The 18,968-nt window shown below is 55.5% G+C and overlaps 1 protein-coding gene across 1 annotated transcript; it reads right to left on the reverse strand.

Annotated features, from left to right (window-relative positions):
* Positions 1 to 1,978: 1,978 nt before the first annotated feature.
* On the reverse strand, positions 1,979 to 4,740 carry GBX2 (gastrulation brain homeobox 2). The gene is made up of 2 exons (XM_036091841.2): positions 3,865 to 4,740; positions 1,979 to 2,847 (listed from the first exon to the last, which is right to left on the reverse strand). The coding sequence occupies exons 1-2, from the start codon at positions 4,385 to 4,387 to the stop codon at positions 2,324 to 2,326; spliced, it is 1,047 nt and encodes a 348-aa protein (XP_035947734.1). The 5' UTR covers positions 4,388 to 4,740; the 3' UTR covers positions 1,979 to 2,323.
* Between the last annotated feature and the right edge of the window lie 14,228 nt (positions 4,741 to 18,968).

An 18,968-nucleotide genomic window follows, 5' to 3' on the forward strand; every position in this document is an offset into this window, starting at 1 on the left:
GCCTATCCATCCCGCCCCGGGACCGGCCGGCTCGGGGTGTGGGGTGGGGGTGGGGGAACGGGACGTGGTGGGGGCGGCGTCTCCACTAGCCTCGAATGCGCGGTAGCGGCGTGTGGCCGGGGAAACCTGCCTCGAGCGCAGGACGCCAACGCGCGATCCGGGTGCGCTCGCCGGCGGGCCACTGGCGGGATCCCGGCGCCGGGGCAGCAAAAGGCCCCGGCGCAGCCCCCAACCGCAGGCCCCAGGGCCCTGGGGGGAGGGACCGCAAGGAGCCCCCAAGCTCTGCGCGCCCCGCAGAGCCGGCTGAGGCCTTCGGAGGACTGGCCACTCCGTCTTACTGTGCTCGAAAACCAAGTCTGGGCCATTTTCCGCCCCTGGAAATCTCGGGAACACGGCGGGAAACGCTGCCTCGGTCGCCTCGGTCCCTCACCTTGTGCGTGAAGTGCCGGCGGAGGCCTCAGGCCCCATGGCCCTCCGGCGCGGGGAGGCGACGGGCTGTAAGCCGTGTAAATTAAGTCAATACCAGTATTGACCAAGGGCGACGTGTCTCCCCTTCCAGGGCTGAGATCCGTGGTGGGCACCGCGCGCGGCTGCTCCGGAACCTGCTCCCCACGCGGAAGGCCGAGGTTGGCGAAGCCTCTGGCTTCTTTCTCTTCGCCCTTCAGGCTGCAGGTGAGCGGGCCGCGCTCACGCTCGCTCGCTCGCTCCGCGCCCCGGGAGCGCCCCGGGCCCGTCCACGACAATCTCCAGTGGGCCTGGCCCTGCGCTTCGGGGTCGGGAAAGGAGCGGGCGTTCTGGGCTGGGCTCGGGGGCGCGGTGCCCGGGGGTGAGGGCAGTGGGACTTGGGGGGCCGGGGCCCTTCCCGCGCCCGGTGGGCCGCCCCGCCACGGCGGGGAGCTGCCCAGCTCTCGGGCACCCCTGCGGACCGGGCCGCCACCCCGGCTGCGTTCCTCTCCCCTACCCTCTTTGTGCGGCCGACTGCCCCAGAGCCCTTGGGGTGGGGCGGTGGTCGGGGCCCGCCCCTCCGACCCCGCCGGGAGAGGGAGGTGCCCGGCCCGCCTGCGCTCGCTGCCCGCCTCTTCCCTCGAGCTGAGCGCGGCCGGCAAGTCCAGCTCGGTTGGGTGGGTTTCTGCTCCCGTCTCAAGATAAGGCCCGGAGCCTGATTTATGGGCGTTTGGCCCAGCTTGGGGAGCGAGCACAGCTCCTTTTCCGACCGGGGATGTTGGTAAGAAAACGCGTTTCCTCCCTGGCAGTGGTCGGTTTAGAACATCAGGAGTTTGTGAAAAGCCGCCAATACCCGCACTCGCTTTCCCTCCTCCCGGCGCCCGCCTCCTCCTCTGGCCAAAGTTTGCCAGCCTCCTAGGTATTGATTAGACCATGCAAAAGGGGAAATGTCAGCTTTCTAAGATGAAAATTAGACTTCCTTAAATTTATAACCCAACTAGAGCTCTTGCTCTCCACTTAAAAACCTGGTAAGGTGCAGGGTGGCTCGTGTCCAGCCAGCCTGCAGAGACCAGGTCAGCGGACCTTTATCCAGTAGTGGCCCCAGACCAGCCGCCTGGCCATACCCTAGTAGTACCCTCTAAACAGTCAAATCTGGACACACTTATGCGACCCAGAGATTGGTCCTTTTTTTCCCTTCTCTCTCTCTCTCTCCTTTTTATTATTCACAAGACTGCGATTGTTTAAATGTCATAAGTTATAAGAAAATAAGCTACATTGAAATAAATTAAACACAACGGAGACGTGCTTCAAACATGGCTCAGATAGGATGTGCAACCCCAGGAAAGAAAGCCAGGCAGAACCAAAGCAAAGCAAATTTCCAGGCTGCCCAAAAACATCTGCTTTTCAGTCAACTAAAAAAAAACCACAAACCAAGATAGAAACAAAAATGAGCGTAAACCCCATGGTTTGTTCTTGAGTGTCATGTTTACCTTTGGAAAAGTATGGAAAGGAGGCTGCTATGCGTGGCGGATTACAGCAGAGGTTTTGTTTTCTTCTGGAATGTGAGTGGAGAATATTACTGGGTAGTTTGGTCCTGTAACTTTCAAAATACTGCAGCTGAGATCCAGTTTATATAGATATCTATGTACAAAGTAGGATAGTATAATAAATATTTAGTGTGTCTTCAGGTGTAGCTGTAGCCCCTTCAAAAGCAGTCTTTTAAGCCTTTTTTAATGAATATACTCTCAGTGTGCTTGGGATGTCCAAAGTTGGGGGGGGTGACTTTGAGTTTTGCTTCAAACATGGCAGAGGCCACCGTGGTTCCCTCCAGAGCTATGGCTTCTCCACGGTGGTCCAGGCCCTGGCTCTCCCTGGGCCCTCAGGGCCGGGCCTGCTCCAGCTGCTGATGCTGACTTCTGATAGCGAACCTGCTGACGTGGACGGGGATGGGGACGACGATCTTGGGGTTCCTGGAGGGCTCCCCTGTCTTGGAATTGGCATTGCCAGCCTTCACGCGTTTCCACTTGGCCCGGCGGTTCTGGAACCAGATTTTCACTTGCACCTCGCTGAGTTTGAGGGCGTGGGCGATCTGCGAGCGCTCGGTCAGTGAGAGGTACTTTTTGCAGTGGAACTCCTTCTCCAGCTCGAGCAGCTGCTCACTGGTGAAGGCAGTCCGCCGCCGCCGGTTCTTGCCCGTGGACGTGGTGCTGCCCGCGGCCCCGCCGCTCGGCGGGGTCTCCTCCAGCGCATGGCCGGGGTCTTCCTCCTTGTGAGCCGCCTGGCCAGTCAGATTGTCATCCGAGCTGTAGTCCAGATCACTCTCCAGCGAGAAACTCTCCTCCTTGCCCTTCGGGTCGTCTTCCACCTTTGACTCGTCTTTCCCTTGCCCTCTGACAGCCCCGACTGAAAGCAAAACCAAACGGCGTTTTATTACATTTCGCACACTGGCCTTCCTTTCCCCTTCCCACCCTCACTTGGGCCTTTTCCCCCCTTAGCGGATTGTCTTTCTATGACATTAACACATTGTGATTTCCTGGCCTTTGAGGGGCAGAGAAGGGGGGGGCGTGAGAAAGCTCAAAGGAGGAAAGAAGACAGTACAGGCGACGGCCCTTTGCCCAGAACCATCACTCAAGGGGCCGCCAGGCCACGTCTGCACCCTCCCAGCCTCCGGCAGCTTAAGGCATAAGTAACAGGAGGCGTGAGGCCCAAGAGAGCGTCCTCTTTGTCCCCAGGGTGGGGGCTGGGTGAGGACGGAGGGGGAAATTCATGATCCATCTTGCCCCCCCAATGAAAATTTAGTGAACCTCAATTTACATCGCAGTCAAAGTGGACACACAGGGAGGTACAGATCCCAGACCGTCTCTCTTTTTTTTTTTTTTTGAGACAGATAATGTTTGTAAAAGGGAAGTTTTGTAGCCTTAGGAGAAGTTCCCACCAGACACCCCAACACACAGGCAGACGCACAACCTCCCAGGAATCCGCTTCTCTCGGGCAAGCCCAGTGAAGGGGTTTAATAGGTCTGGGCGCCCCCTGAGCACACGCACTGCTGAGACGCACAGCCCAACCCGCCACCCCTAAGGGCTGAAACCTACCCGGGATCCCAGGTCAAGGCGCGCGGGAGGGGGCATAGACTCATCCAAATTCGCCGCGAGACAGATCAGCCGCCCCGCGCAGCAGCTGGCCCCGGGGGCTAAATGCCACCCCACCCCCTAGCTTGTTGCTCGGCTCTAAATGCCCCCCGGAGGCCTCGCGGCACAGCTCCGCCGCGTCCTCCTGCTGCTTGGGAGGGGGGAAGCCGGGGCGGGGGTCGGGAGGGGCTCGGCCTCGCCCCCTCGGCCCCAGCGGGAACCTGGAGCTGGCTCGCCCCCGCCCCCGCCCCCTCCCGCCCCCGCGCCCGGGTCGCGCGCGCCGCCGACTCACCGAGCGACGCTTGCACAGCCTCGGCCGCGGAGAAGGCAAGCAACGAGCCCTCCTTGGCCAGGAAGCCTTTGCCGTCCTCGGTGTCGGCTTGCAGCGCCTCCGCCTTGTCGAAGTTGCCGCCGCCCGGCAGCGGCTGCGGCGCGAACTTGCGGGCGGCCGCCGCCTCCTGGTGCTGGGGAGACGCGGAGAAGCCTCCGGGCAGCGTAGCCATGAGCGTGGAGGTGAGCGCCATGCCCTGCGCCAGGCTGGAGCAGAAGCCGGTGGGCAGGCTGGGGATCTGGTGGTGAGGGTGCGCGGGCGGCAGCGCGGGCTGCAGCGCGGCCTGGGGCAGCGCGGGTGGCGGCGGCGGCGGCGGCGGCAGCACCACCGGCCGGTAGGGCATAAACATGGGGTAGCCGGTGTAGACGAAATGGCCAGGGCTGGGCTGCGGCGGGCTGCCGATCAGCGAGTCTATGCTGAAGGCGGTACTACTCCCCAGCGGGCGCTGCATCATCATCAGCGACGGCGGGAACGCTGCGCTCATAGACGCGCTCGGGAGAGGCCAGCGAGAGGCGAAAAGTCCCCGCGCCGCGCCGCCGCCAGGAAGCCCGCCGGGCGCCGGGAGCACAGCCGGGTGCGCCGGGCAGGGGCCGGCCGGGACCCTGAAAGCAGGCGCCGCCGCCCCTCAGTCCTGGGCGGGTTGCATGCCCGGCGGGAGCGCGTGTGGGCGGTGCGCGGGGGGAGGCCGTGCGCCCGGGAGTGGAGAGGGCACCCGGGCCCCGCGGGCACGCTGAAGCCTCTGCCCGCCGCCTGCCCGTCGGAGCCCGCGCGCGTCTCGTCTGCCACCCTCGGCCCCGGCTCGGAGCCGTCGGTGCGTCCGTCTGTCGGATCCGCAGTCCGTCGCCTCCCGCGGGCCGCTGGGGAGCGCGCGAAGCTGGCGCACTTGTCTTCGGCGGGCGCCGCCAGCACCTTTAAATCGCGCTCCTCTTTCTCATTCACATTTTGCCTGCTGCCCGGCCGGGCTTACCTCACGTGGGGCCGGGCGCCACCGCCTATTGGCTGAGCCAGGAGGGGGCGGGGGCGAAATCGGGACTCCGCCCCTTCCACCAGGGCTGGCGTTGAGCCGGCTGCGGGCGCCACCGGCGGAGCGCGCGGGCCCGAGAGCCGGAACCTGCGCGCCGGGCCCGCGCCGCGCAAACTTGAAAGGGGGCTGTTGGCTCCAAAGCTCCACGGCTCGAACCCCGCGGCCCGACAGCCTTGTCGAGGCCTCCTCCCAGGGCAGCTTCCGGGGTTAGGACCTACCGCCGCTGGGCCGAGGGCGTTTTATTTCTTCCTCAAATGCCCTGGAACAAACCTGCCCGCGGCTCACCCTAGCGTTGGGTGCTGCTGCTGCGCCCGTGGTCCAGAAGAGGTTCCCGGAGTTGGCAACAAGGTCCTGCCCCTTCACATCCGCCCCTAGGGCCCTGGTCGGGAGCTGGAAGGCCCCAGCCACCGGCGGGAGCCGGCCGGGTTGCTCGCTGCGCCCCCCGCGCTCCCGGGCGGGGCGGGGAGGCTGCTGGTTCCCCCATCCCGACCTGGGCCCTCCTGTGAGCGATCCCTTCTCATTTTTCATGACATTCTTAATCATCGCACCTATTTACACACTTTGCCTGCGCGCACCAAAATAACAGCCACGATAATTATGATAATAAAGCCAGTCCTTTATCTGCTCCATCCTCGGGGAGGAAGGGGGAGTTGCTGTGCCTCCAGACTGTATAACGTGAGATTATCCTGATGAAAGCTTTATGATGTTTGCTCAAATAAAAGCTGCGTTTTGTAAATAGGCGCTAATTAAGCACGTTGAGAACGGAGGGAGCGCTCACCCCGGCGCCGCCACCCGGTTTCCTGAATGAGGACTCGAGGGCGCGCGGTTCCCCTTTGCCTACTGCAGGATGGAGCCGATTCCCTCAAGATGTTTCCCCTGTCTCAACAATGGTAAAACCCCAGAATTTGGGAGTAAGGGGACTGGCGGGGAGGGAGTGGGAGCTAGGGAGGTGCTTATCCCCTTCTCTATGGACAAAAACAAAAACTTCCAGTGCTTGAATTTCTCTTTAAAAATGGAATCGTTCGTGGCAAGGGCAGCCCGCGCAATGCGCGCCAGCGCGCGCGGGCCTTCCACGCGCCTCCAGGGCCCGGGCTCCAACCTCCCGGGTCTAGACGTTCGCCCGGAACCGCTGACAAGCACCTGGCTCGCGAGGAGAGGAGAGAAGGGCATTGTTAGATCAGTCATTAAAAATCAGCTCACGCCGAGGAGCTAGTGGTTGGGGAGTTGGCCCGTGTTGGACGTGTGTTATGTATCACTTACAAGCACATTTAATTGGGAGATAAAGATAAATCGATCTTTATGAATTTATCGACCCTATTCTTTGAAGCTCTTCTTTCTCGCTCTTCTTTCTCCCGCTCTAACCCCAAGGCCCCCAGGGGGACGTCTTAATTCCAGAGCACCTACCTCTTCAGCCAGGAACCCACTGCCCACCCAAAGGGCCCCTGAGGAAAGAGAGGAGGGTGCATCCCCGGCGCCCCCGAGGGCTGGGAAAACTCGCCGGCCCCGCCGCCAGCCGCCCTCCTCCTGCTCGCCTCCTCCCCCCCGCGCCACCGCCACCCGGACAAAGACGTCTCGAGCGCGTTTCCCCACTCCAGGCCGCAGTAATAGATGGCTCCGGCGGCAGGCGGTTTGAAAGGAATTCATTAGGACGCCGCTAACTGCGCCGCCTGCGTTCCCTTCACGCCCAGAGCCCGAGGTGGCTTAGGCGGCGTGAGGGGGGATCGTTGGAATCCGCGGGGCAGGAGGTGTCTGTGGGGTCTCTAAGCTCTAGCCCTCTTTCTCCACTCCTACAAAAGAAGAAAAAGAAGAAAAGGAAAAGGAAAAAAAAAAAAATCGAAGCCCAGGGCAAAAGGCTGGTTTCTTTATGAGCATAATAAATACTCCATCTCATTATGAGATAGTTAACAGGCACAGAGTCTCTGGTATGGTTACCTTGTTTTTTGAATACTAAGAAAAAATGTTCGACTCCTTGCTTGATTTACGTTGCTACAGCCGGGTCTTTTCGCCGCTTGACGCTGGGCCTGTGTAAGCTGTTACTCATTTTACCTAGGCAGATTTGCCATCCACTTTGCTATTTCGCCGGAAAAATATTGTTCTAGGGACTTCCGTCGCCTGATTACCCTCCGAGAGAGACAGGCATTCCTTTGATTATTTTGGTGATAATTCTACATTTAAAGTTCAGCAAGAAGATTTAGGTCCGTTGAATTATAGCTACACTTGAAATAATTTGATGGCATATTATTTGCATCCATAAATTGCTGTGGAAAGTATTGACTGCGGGGGTTATAATACTAATCTTCTTTTATTAGTGAGTTCAGAGAATTCTCATCAATATGAATTTTATTTACTAGTGTGCTTTTTCTCGAATGCAATGCAGTAATATTTTCTCATCTAATGCTTAACTGCTCAGAAAACGACTGTTGGCGTCATAAAAGGATTCTTGTGTTTCGCCGTGATTAACAAGATTCATTCGGGGCACCTCAGCTACCTGCAAAGCGTTCAGAGCGTGGGGACTGCGGATAATAAAAGCCCCTAGAGTTCTTCCTCGTCTCCTCAGAGAGATTTATGGGTAGCGAGCGACAGGTACATGGTTTATCCATCCTTCGGATTCCTACCTGCTTACCTCGGAACTGCCTCAAACTGCAGAGGCCTTGGGGTGACTCGGCTCAGCCCAGGCTGCGCAGGAAGACCACCTGGCGCAGATCTTTGCAACTTTGCCTTAAGAGGTCCCCCACCCCCAGCTCCCTGGGATTAGGAAAAAGGAAGGACGCAACCTCAGGCACATCTGGGTCCTCCAACTCTAGTTAACTTTCCGCGAACTTCTCCCCCCGCACCCCCCTCCCCAGGAAGGCTCCCGCGGGGATGAAGGTGGCCCACCCCCTGGGCACTTTCCTTGGCCGGTGCCAAGCTGGTGTCAAGATAGTATTGAGCCACTTAAAACCTCAGACGTCAGTAAAAGTGAGGGTAATTAAGTTGTCTCCACGCTTCGGGGCTGTCCCAGTCAATGTTTGCATGCAGGTGTATGGAGGTTGAGTATAAAATGCTAAATGCACAAGTAAATGAATATTCATGTGGCAAACTTGCGTTGGCCCGCCGAGTCCAGCCCCGAGGAGGAAGCACCGCGAACCGCGCCTTTTCACGCTGCCGCCAGGGTGGAGGTCGCAGGCGGTCATGGAGAAGGGGCAGCGTGGGCGCCCCAGGTCTCCGTGGGTGCGGAGACACCCGCAGACCTAGCGGGCCGGGTGCTCCCGCCCGCCGCCCAGTCCCAGGAGACAAGCTGGTTTCTCTGGCAACCGTGTTGTTTTTATTTATAGAGACTTTGAGTGGCCTGATCATTCGGTCATTGCAGCAGCTCTTGCTCCTGGCAATCGTTGGGAAATAGCTTGGGATGGGTTTTATTTATGGAAGGGCAATTGGGATTCACACCCAGCAAACCCACAACAGTCCCTCCCAAGCCCAAGACGCACTTACAAAGGGGTGCTTGTGTAAAATTCCCCATCAGACACACCAATTTGCAAGTAGCAGAAAGCATTGAAGCCTCATCTTTTTTAACTATTTTATTCAGCCTTTTTTTTTTTTTTAATCTGAAAGCCCAAAATAGACTCCATGTGGTTCTAAGTGAAGTCAGCCCTTGGCTGGCTTTGAAATAGCTCCTGCAATTATGTAAAAGAGCCATTCACTAACAGGACGGAATTAAAAGGGATCTCGCCCGCTTCCCTTTCATTGCCAACTTCTCCTGTTTGGCTTTTCAAAGCACTTCCAACACGATGTCTTTCTCCAGGACAAAAGGCAGAACAAAAAAAGTCCCCAAACTTGTAAATTGAACGTCAAGGGAACTTTAAACAATTTAAAGCCCATAAATAATGATAAAGGGGACTGGCAAAAAAGGCAAACCCATTCAATTAATAGAGTTTCCCAAGCAAAGATCAAGTGGTTTATAAAATGAAAGTCTTTGGTTTCATTATCCTCCTCCTTGACCATGCAGAAAGCAGGACAGGGGGGTTTTCTAAAGCGCCCTGAAGAAGAAACACTTTAAGGGACTGTGTGTGCTGCGACATTCTTATGTAGAAAGTTTTGCTTTTTGTCCCCCACCCTTAAAGTAGCAGAAACAAAACCGCAAACCAGAAACGTGAAGGGGAGGAGACTTTTTTTTTTTTTTTTTTCCCCTGGTGCATTTTCTTGGGGAAGTTGGAAAATGTTCCCGGCAGGCCTGAAGGCCGGGAAACCTGACCCTTAACACCTGCGCCGCCCTCCCCACCCCAGTGCGGAGCAACACGCGGAGCCACGGCCCCCTGGCCTGCGAGCGGTGCCCTCGTGGGATTTAGGGGCCGGGGTGAGGGGGTTCCTGCACCGCCCGGGAGCCTGGGGGCTGCGGGCGTGGACTGGCCGACCTGGCACCCTATCCTGGGCTCGGCTGCGGACCCCGGGCCTAGGCGTTCGAGGGTCCCTTTTGGGAATAGCCGTACAGGTTGGAGTGGGGAGTGCGTGACCACTGGGGGTACTGGATGGCCCGGGAAGCCCCGCGCCCGCGCTCAACCAGAGAAGGGGGATCCTCTGCAGGGACTGAGCCCGGCCGCCCCGGGGTTCCCAGCATGGGAAGAGGGCGCGTCAGGCGGAGGCCGGGCGCGAGCCGGGGCCCCAGGGCTGCAGTTGGGGGACGGAGGCTGAGGCGCAGACGACAAGGGACGGCGAGGGCGAGGGCTGGGCTGCACAGGAGGAGCGTCCACTTGGGTCCGGCCCGGGGCTGGCTGCTCGCGGGGTCCGGGAGGCCGTGCGGTCTGCGAAACCCCGGCCCTGGGGCGCTGGGGGAGGGAGGCGCAGGCCGCGGGGCGTTTCTCACCTGGCTCTATCTCCTCGCATCTGCCCTCTCGGATTCCCGCGGCCCCACCTTTCAGGGACTTCAAACGACCCCCTGCCACCCGGCGCCCGACTTTCATCTCCCCGCACAGCGGGCATTGTTTGCGGGACTTCACAGATATGCTAATCCGGGGGCCGCGAAAGCGGGCAGAGGGCACGGAGGGGTGAGGAGGGGCGCAGCCCGGACTGGGGCCTAGGGGACCGCCTGTCGAGCAGGCCTCCTGGGATGCCGGGGTCCACTACCGTCCCCGCGGCCCGTCGGCCCGCCTTCTCCTGGAAGGCCCCGGGCTGGACACGGCCGGCGTCCGATGGATGCTGAAGTCGGAAGCGTCGGGCTCAGCCGTGCGCCCCGCGAGCTTCCAGCTCCCAAGATGAGACCGTGGGTCGGGGGAGAGGCCGGCCAAGTACTCGCGCGCGTCTCCCCGATGGCTGGGAGTCGGGAGACCCCCCGCCCCCCCCGCCCCGGCCCTCGCCAAGCAGGGCCCCTGCCGCCGCCCCTCGATAGCCCAGACCCCTGTAGGCGGGTTGTCTTTTAAAAAAGACGCGGTTTACCGCGACTTCATCCCTTTAACCCTTTCGAGCCCACCCTGGAGGGAGCAAGAGAGTGTTTGGGTCAACAGCTACCCGCATCTGGGGCGGCGCTCCCACTTCAACTTCTGCGGGGACCGAACAAAAAGCAGCCATGGCTTTTAGACGGAACTCCGCTTCCCCTTCTTCCAGAAATACTTGCAAAGCGGAGCCCGCGCTTGCATTGGTTACCGCCCCTTCCGACTGGAAAACAGAACCTAGAGAAGAGGTCTCCAGACTGGGGCGAGCCATTGGGTGTAAACACAGGGGAGAGAAGTTGGCTGACTGGGGAGGGAGCATGAGAATGGCCTGTGTGCCTCCTGTGGATTTCCGGGGGAAAGGTCTTTGTAAAAGTGCACTTAGCAGTAAGCTCATCTAGAAAAACTCCAGGTGGGTATGTGTGTACCTGACCAACCTAGCTCCGCTGAGAGTTCCCAGAAGGACACTTGTGACTAGTAGGGACAGCAACTCAAGGAGGGCCACCTTAAATGTCAGGCTTTCCCAAGGAGAGGGTGGAAGGGATGTGTGCCGAGGAGGGCTGGGGAGAGCCCTTCTATTAGCCCACAATTGGAGGAAGCTAACAATAGATACCAACCCCGCCTCAAAAGGCAGGCGGGGACACTTGGCTTACAATAGAGCACCCAGCTTACAGAACCGGGGAAAAGAAATGTGCTTGCTCCAAAGCCCCTGGGATGGATGCATTCCACATTGGAGGGAGATCCCAGGGTAGATCTCTGACTCTTGTTTGAGGGGCTAAAAAGACTTTGAGCAGCACAGTCAGTGACGAGGGCAGTGAGTAGAGACTGGCCACAGGACTTAGCGCTCCTCTCCACCCTCCTTGCCTCACCCATCCCCTTTGCTAACCGATCTGAGGCTAGCTGTAGGCCATTGGCCATAAGGGAGTGAGCCAGTTTCCTTCAGTGAGGTTTGAGAAGTGAAAATCTAAGTAGCCACCTGCATTTGCCAGGCGGGGACAATCTAAAAACCATTCCCTAGTTACATCATACACACTCACCGTCTTTATTGCTCTCTGCTACTGCATGAGAAGCTTGCAGTGGTACAGGAAGGAGACCGTCCTTGTTTTTAGGCCTTTTAATTCCCTGTTGTCTCAGGTTCCCTAAATATACAGCCCCTCGTTGGTGAGGTGATTGCAGAAATAATTGGATATGCTGACCTGCCAGGCCTTGGAAACAGAAGAATCTTGGTATTTCCCCCCGCTTGTCATCTGAAAAAATGCAGGGGAACTGAATTTGCCTGACTTTGCTGCCGACAGTGATCTCCCTTATGGGAGAGTTCTGGAACTTTAGGGAAAGAAGGAACCAAGAGCAAGGATGGAGAGCAAACTCTGACATCCCAAAGTATCTTCAGCTAGGGGCCAACCTGCTAGAGCACCTGTGGGTCACACAGGAGAAAGGGGGAATGAGGAGAGAGGAGATCTTTGAGGCCCAGCAGGAAAAAATCCAGAAAACTTGAATGCTGTCCCCATACTGTCCTAGGGGACACTTCTGGGTTTTGTAGGAAATGAAAACATTTTTTTTTTTTTTTTTTTGGTGGGACATGTTGTCCTTGTGTGTGTGTGTGTGTGTGTGTGTGTTGAGAGTGCCTGCTTTTCCTCCCCCCTCCCTCCTTCCTTTCTTCCCTCTCCCTCCTTCCTTCCCTCTCCCTCCTCCCTCCTTCCTTCCTTCCTTCCCTCTTTCCTTCTGTCCTTCCCTCCCTCTTTTCCTCCTTCAGTCCCTCCCACCTTCTTCCTTCCTTCCTTCCTTCCTTCCAACAGAGAGTTAAAGAAAGCCTGCTGTTCATACCTTACTATCTAGTGTTTATTCTTCTTTTTTTAAAAGATTTTATTTATTCATAAGAGACAGAGAGAGAGAGAGAGGCAGAGGGAGAAGCAGGCTCCCCACTGAGCAGGGAGCCCGGTGCGGGACTCGATCCCAGGAGTCTGGGATCATGACCTGAGCCGAAGGCAGATGCTTAACCATCTGAGTCACCCAGGCACCCTATCTAGTGTTTATTCTGCACAGTGACTTTGAAACACCCTTCGAAGTGAAGTTATTCACGTGGGTGTCCACACTGAGGGTGACGGCTGCCTTCAGGGACATTGCCACAGACACCAGGAGAGGGGTTCGGAGGCTGCTTCTGGGGGCCCCTGTGGGTATCCGATGCCTGTTCAAACCAGCCCACAGCAGAGCAGCGGTCCAGCGCGGTGACAGACCTGAGGATGGGGCAGGGGCAGGGCTGGTGGAGAGGGCCTCTTGCAGGCCTCTGCCTCAGGCTCCCCCCCCCCCCCCCCCCCCCGGGCAAGTGTGAAAAACTAGGTTCTGCTGGGAAATGAGCCAAAGCCAGAAGCCATCCTGCTCGTCTCCACCCGGACAAACCTTCTGTTCTCTGAAGTCTGGGACAATAATGAATGGGAAGCTTCAGAACTAGCAGAAATTGATCATGATGGCTCAGAGAGTGCGGGTGATTGACATCATGTGACCAATTTGATGCATTCACTGAGTTCAGGGACTTCCCCTCCCCCCTTGCTCACCATGTCCTCTCCTTCTAGTCATTAATTTTGTTTTTGAGAAGATGAGTATTTTAGAATCTGTTTGTTATTGTGCTGTGATAGTCCTAGCTTATCTTTTGCTTGTTATAATTTCCCCCTGTTCTAAGTTTCTCTCAGACCCACTTAAATTGCAACAAACACCCACCACCACCATCACCACCACAACAAAACCCAAGAAAACCTCAGGACACTTAAGAAATGAGAGACTTTTAAAAGTTCAACTTCATTCTACCCCAAAAAACATTCAAATTCAGTTCATTCCATATTACTGAATGTTATTTGGAAATTAATACTTTAAAATGTAATGAACTGAATACGTCCTTGTATTTTGCAACACAAATTTCACATTGCACATTTTCAATTTAATGATGTAACAAGTCTATTTCCTATCTGTAAACAGAACTCAAATGTGTATTATGTATTTTAATAAATTAATGAGGGAATGACAGGAAACATTTTTATTTGAGGCTTCACAATTTCCAAAGGATTAACAGCCTGAAAAGACGTGGGTGTGCAGAGCGCTCAGGGATCCGCATCGCCCCCTATAGGCCATGGAAGTAATGGCATCTGCTATAGAGCCTGTTTGGGCTCCGCGGTTCCAGGGGAGTAGACGGATCCCCGGCTCCCCTTCTCAGAGATAAGAAGGCCTGAGACGTCTATTTTTTTCATGTCTACAATTGCATAAGAAAAAGATTCCCAATTTCTTTTCATTATAAACGTCCAGGGCACAAGAGAAGCCTTTGTGACAAACGAGGGGGGAAAATCAGACACACAAAGTACTAGGAAATATGATCCGATTTTGGATGTGATAATAGAAACCCCACCTCGGGCTCTCTTTAAAACCCAAATTTTCCTGACTCTGACTCATCCTGAGCAGCCTCATCCAGGAAGTGGATGGATAAGAAACCCTCTAACATCTGGGCCTGACCGGCATGGGCGCACCGCCGAGCTCACCGCGGCCTCAGTTGCCCCATCTGCGTAATGGGCGGGAACCCCGGCTCTCTCCCACCAGCGGCCAGACTGCGTTTCTAAAACGGGGGTAATTAATATAGCGCTTCTGCCACGGGTTGTCGCGGAACCGAATTAGATCACGTAGCACTCCTTGGCAGGGGCCCCGGCCCAGAGTGGCTGCTCAGTAGGGTGGCTGCACCGGGCGCCGACCGCCAGCCCGGGGCGTCGCAGAGTGCTGGATGGATGTGGGGCAGCCAGGGCCGCAAGCCTGTGCGCTCAGAGGGAGGGTGTCAGTTTGAGGGCAGCCTCTGATCACAAGACTCTCGAGCATTTAAAGACAAACCACAGGCCACCAATGGAACAGGATACTGTGTAGTATTTAACACACACGACTACTGGGGGTGGGGGGTGGGGGTTGCAGGTCCCAGAGCACCGCCCCCGGGTCGGCTCAGTGTCAGCCCCTCCGCACGCACTGAGACCGGTGCAGAGGCAGTTCCCGCCCTGGGAGCTTCCTCTGCAGTGGGCTCTCATCACCAAATTGAGCACCAGAAGGGCATAAAGCACTGTCTTCCTAGGGAGATGGCCTCTATGTCATTTTAGATTATTTTATTTTAAATAAAAGCTCTGTAAATTCTGTTAACGTGCTAAACAAACAAACAAACAGACCCTAAATCCTCAACTCTTTGGGGAGGGAATAGGCAACCCGTGCACTTTACCCTCTTGCTCCCCCCCAAACTCCATGTCCTCAGGGCTCCCATCGCGATCTCACCGTCGGAGTTTTGAACGTGGCTGGGGTACTGGGGTGGACGAGGCTGGGGGGCCGGACGCGGGTGCGCGACCAGGACCAAGGGCTGACCGCTCCTTTCCTCTCTTGGGCTCCGTTTTCGCGGCAGGACCCTGGCTCGAGGGCGCCCCCTGCGGGCCGCGGTCGGGATCGGTCCCTCGGAGCGGGGGAGCCCGGCTGTGGCTATCCCGACGGGAGGGGCGCCCCGCCAAGGTCCCGGCAGGCTGGAGTCCCCCGCACTCCCGCACTTCTGGTCTCTGAGCAGCAGGGGCCTCGAGTCCTCGTTTCGGGTGTGTGTGCTGGGGGCGCTTTTACCGACCCCCTCCCCCGGGTGGTTTTTTTTTTTTTTTTTGGAAAGGAGCAAACATCTCCAGTTTTAATGTGGCCCAATTATCTCGTTTAAACGACTTAAAATGTTTCTCTTTAACTCATTTCAATCTAGTAAATATGCTTCAGCAAGTAGCTAATTTCTCAGGGATGGCTTCGCCTCGCCATTTGCATATAAAGCGCGTCGGGGGCCGGCCCCCTCTTGGGGTGCCCAGGTCGCAGGCAGCTGGGCCATCTCCTCCGGGGCGGGGGGGGGGGGGGGGGGGGGAGGGAACGCCTGGGTTTGGCCCGGGAAGGCGGAGGCCGCGGTCGGCGATTGGGCCCGGGGACCAGAGCAGCAGCGGGGGCGGGGCATCCAGGCCCCCGGGAGGGGGCAACCCCTCCTCCGAGCGCCCCCCTCCGCGCCTGCGGCCACCGCATCAACCCCCGGGCCCCCGCCCGCTCCCGTCCCAGGGAGGGGCAGCCCCTTGGATGCCACTAGGGCGCGAGGGGCAGGGGCGCATTTATCCCCAAGTGCGTTTATTAAATCGCGTCTGGAGATAGATGGACGTGGATACAGGAGAGGAAATCGCAGCGCTCAGTTGAGCAATCTTCTGGCTTTAAATTCCGAATAAAAGTCTCAAATATTCCCGGGTCAGGGGGGCACTGTCTCATTAAAACCACTCTCGTCCTGAAACTGCAATGCAGACATTAAAGTGCAGTATTTTTCAATTAGAGCTGACGAATTCAATCAAAATTCCATAGATTAGGATGAAATGAGGCATGGGTCATTTACAGGGGAATTTAATTGCCGAGCCATTAGACAAATAGTATATTTGCCATTCCCGCGTTATCCATCATTTTCGACATCAATACCGGGGCCGCATCTCCCCGTCCGCAGCCGCCCGGCGTCGGCTGTAAACACTCCCTTCCCTGTATCTTCTGATTATATCTGATTTCATTTAGGGCCATGGGGGATTATAAATGTTCACGCAATCAAGTTCATTAGGACTTCAAATCGCATTTCTGATTGGGATCGCTCTGCCGCTGTCCTCGGTGCGCCTTTCAAACCCCAGGACGAGGCTTTCAAAAACATCTTTTTGAATTTAAAGCTGCACATCCTTTTGTCTTCCGACGTCCCCTCCCGCCTCCCCCTCCCCCGGGGCGACCCCCACGCCCCTCTGTCCTCCTTCACGGGGGAGCAGTCCCGAACCCCATCGCCCCGCGGGCGGGACCCCCGCGCCCCCCCAGACCCGCCTTCGAGACCCCCAAGGCTGGGCGACAAACCCCCCGCGCGGCCGCGGGGCTCTCAGGACCCCCGAAGCATGAGCAGGGCGCGGGGGGGTCGGACCCCAAGCGCTGGCGGATCGTGGGTGGGTACCCGGCCCTGCTGCTCGTGCCCGGGTTGGTCGCCGCGGGGAGCGAGTGGGGCGCCGGGCACCTTGGAGTCTCGGGGCCGCAGGCCTCTTGGCGGCCATTGGGCCCGACCCTGGGGACCAACACATGGGATCCCTTTCCTGGCAGACCCCTTTGACTCCAGAAAGGAGGGCGGGGGCGGGCCCCAGCAATTCTCTCTTCCTATTAGCACACCCAAGAAACAAAGGAGCAGACTCTTCTGGGGAGAGCTCGGCAAGGAAGGCTCGAGACATCCCTTCCAGCACAGTTGAAAAATAACAGCTTAATATTAACTGCTTCTCATAAAAATATACTTTCACAGTGATACAGTTACAAGAAGAAACCCTCATTTTACCCCCGTACTTTGTGCTCATCGCTGTTAGCTGCCTCAGTAATTTAATTGGAATGAAACTTGAGAAATGTGTCATTTTTGAAGAATTTATGCATCACTTCCTAGAAATCTCATTGTGTTAACTAGGAGCCTACTGCGTTCTGTTTAGAACCCATAATCACATTTTTATGTGTCTGTATTACGAGTTAATGTGACCTCCTGTCTTTAGCAGATAAAAAAATATTCTTTTTCCATAACATCTACATCCAACTCCGGTTTGCATAAAGTACCTGGAAACCCTGTTTCCCCAATGTTCTGCAAACTTATCAACTTTCTCTAGAGCAGGGCGAAGACATGTGAATGGAAAAAGTACCTACTAAATGAATAATTACACACCAAATTAAAACCCTGCATTAAACATAGTCGACAGCAAATACTGCATTCTCAATCATGTTTATTGCTTACAAATTGCATTACAAAGAAATCTACTCTTTTTATTGGCGTGATTAAGCGGAGTGTTAGGACTGCAGAAATACCATTCTGTTAGATTAGATGGAGGCTGAAGCCGGGCTCGTTCCATTGCCATGGTGAATGTATAATTTTGTTAAAGAACACGTTTAACACACAAATGAGGATTAGCTGTCATTATGGCATCATAAAAGAGTCCTCTTAAAGTTATATTTATTTATAAAACATTGCCTATAAAACGTGCATATTTAATACAAAAGAAGTAGGCAATTCCATAATCAATATTTTAATTACTGAGTTTTTTATTATAGCAGCACAATTCTATATGATACGTTACAATTCTGTAGCTTTTCTATATTCTCCTCCCCTTTTTCCTGTGAGCTAAAACCTTGTTTTCTTCTCTTCAGTTCTGGGGGGAGTGGGTTGGTGGTCGTGGGGAAGACCGTTTGCTTATGGCGCCACCTGCAGGATTCTATGGAAATGAGTTTCAATCCTTGCACTCCTCCGTGGGGCTCTAGGAATGTCACCTCAGGCTTGTTGCAGCAATTCAGTGAAATTAGTTTTTGTTTTAAAATAGAACGATGTTGGCAGTTTCAAGACAAAATCCTGGGGTTTGAAAAGTATACTTACATCCACAAGTAAGATGCGGTATTGATCACAGTTGATACTTTGGGGTTTCTGAATATCCCAAGGGCACATCGAAAATTTGAGTAAGGAATGGTTTATTCTTGAAATAATGGGATAAAAGGTGCAATATTCCTGGTTTATCACTCGGTCCTTGGGCAGCCCTTAAGAGATGAAAAGCACTTGGCAAGCTAATAACATCTGCGATTGCAGTGATTAAGCCTCCCCTCAGTTGCCCCGCATCAGGACCGGTCACTGGAGCAGACCAGCTCATTCTCCAAGCCTATATTTTATACCATTTTTGTAGAGGGTTAAGTGTTCTTTGCAAAAGTTCAACAGCCTGCCCCATCAATGTGTGTCTAAAGGGTTATTTCAGAGATTGGAAAATGTGACAATTGTATATAGTAACTGGGATTAGCAAATGCTTCCGAAGGAGTCAGTGGTTTTGATTTTCTTCAAAACAGGCTGCATAGGGGCACCTGGGTGGCTCAGTCATTAAGCGTCTGCCTTCGGCTCAGGTCATGATCCCAGGGTCCTGGGATCGAGCCCTGCATCAGGCTCCCTGCTCAGCAGAGAGTCTGCTTCTCCCTCTCCCTCTGCCTGCCACTCCCACTGCTTGTTCTCTCTCTCTATCAAATAAATAAATAAAATCTTTAAAAAAACAAAAACAAAAAACCATGCTGCATTGATGATTATCATGTAACTTAAAATTAAACAGACACAAAGACACTAAAAGACCGCCCCAATGCTGTGTTCAGAATTTTAGACATGACACGTCCCAGGGTGCCATGTCCACGTACTGGCCGCCTGTGGACTGTGGATTGTGTCTGGCCATCCCGCTGTGGACGCTTCAGCCTGTGTGGGGCACAGCCAGGACGCATGGAGGAGGACCTCCTCAGGACCACTGCTGGTGGAGACCCTCACTTGTGTATTTTTGAACTCTCAGGGGTCGGATGACAAGTAGTATCGTCAAAGACACTCAATAAAAGCGGAAGGAAACTATTCCTCTGTTATCTTTTTTTAGTGGAAACAGCATTTACTCTTTTGTTACCTTCTGATTCTTGAGCCATGTGAATCCATCATTAAAAACTAAATATGAAGGGGCGCCTGGGTGGCTCAGTCGTTAAGCGTCTGCCTTCGGCTCAGGTCATGATCCCAGGGTCCTGGGATCGAGCCCCGCATCGGGCTCCCTGCTCTGCAGGAGGCCTGC

The sequence above is a fragment of the Halichoerus grypus genome, chromosome 4, assembly GCF_964656455.1.
Source record: "Halichoerus grypus chromosome 4, mHalGry1.hap1.1, whole genome shotgun sequence".
NCBI classification, from domain to species: Eukaryota; Metazoa; Chordata; class Mammalia; order Carnivora; family Phocidae; genus Halichoerus; species Halichoerus grypus.

Bases quoted from the DNA above. Each gene is read 5' to 3' on its own strand.
- GBX2 (XM_036091841.2), bottom strand. From the start codon at position 4,387: ATGAGCGCAGCGTTCCCGCCGTCGCTGATGATGATGCAGCGCCCGCTG. The intron at 2,848-3,864 runs GTGAGTCGGCGG...TTTTGCTTTCAG, and splicing joins GGCTGTGCAAGCGTCGCTCG to TCGGGGCTGTCAGAGGGCAA.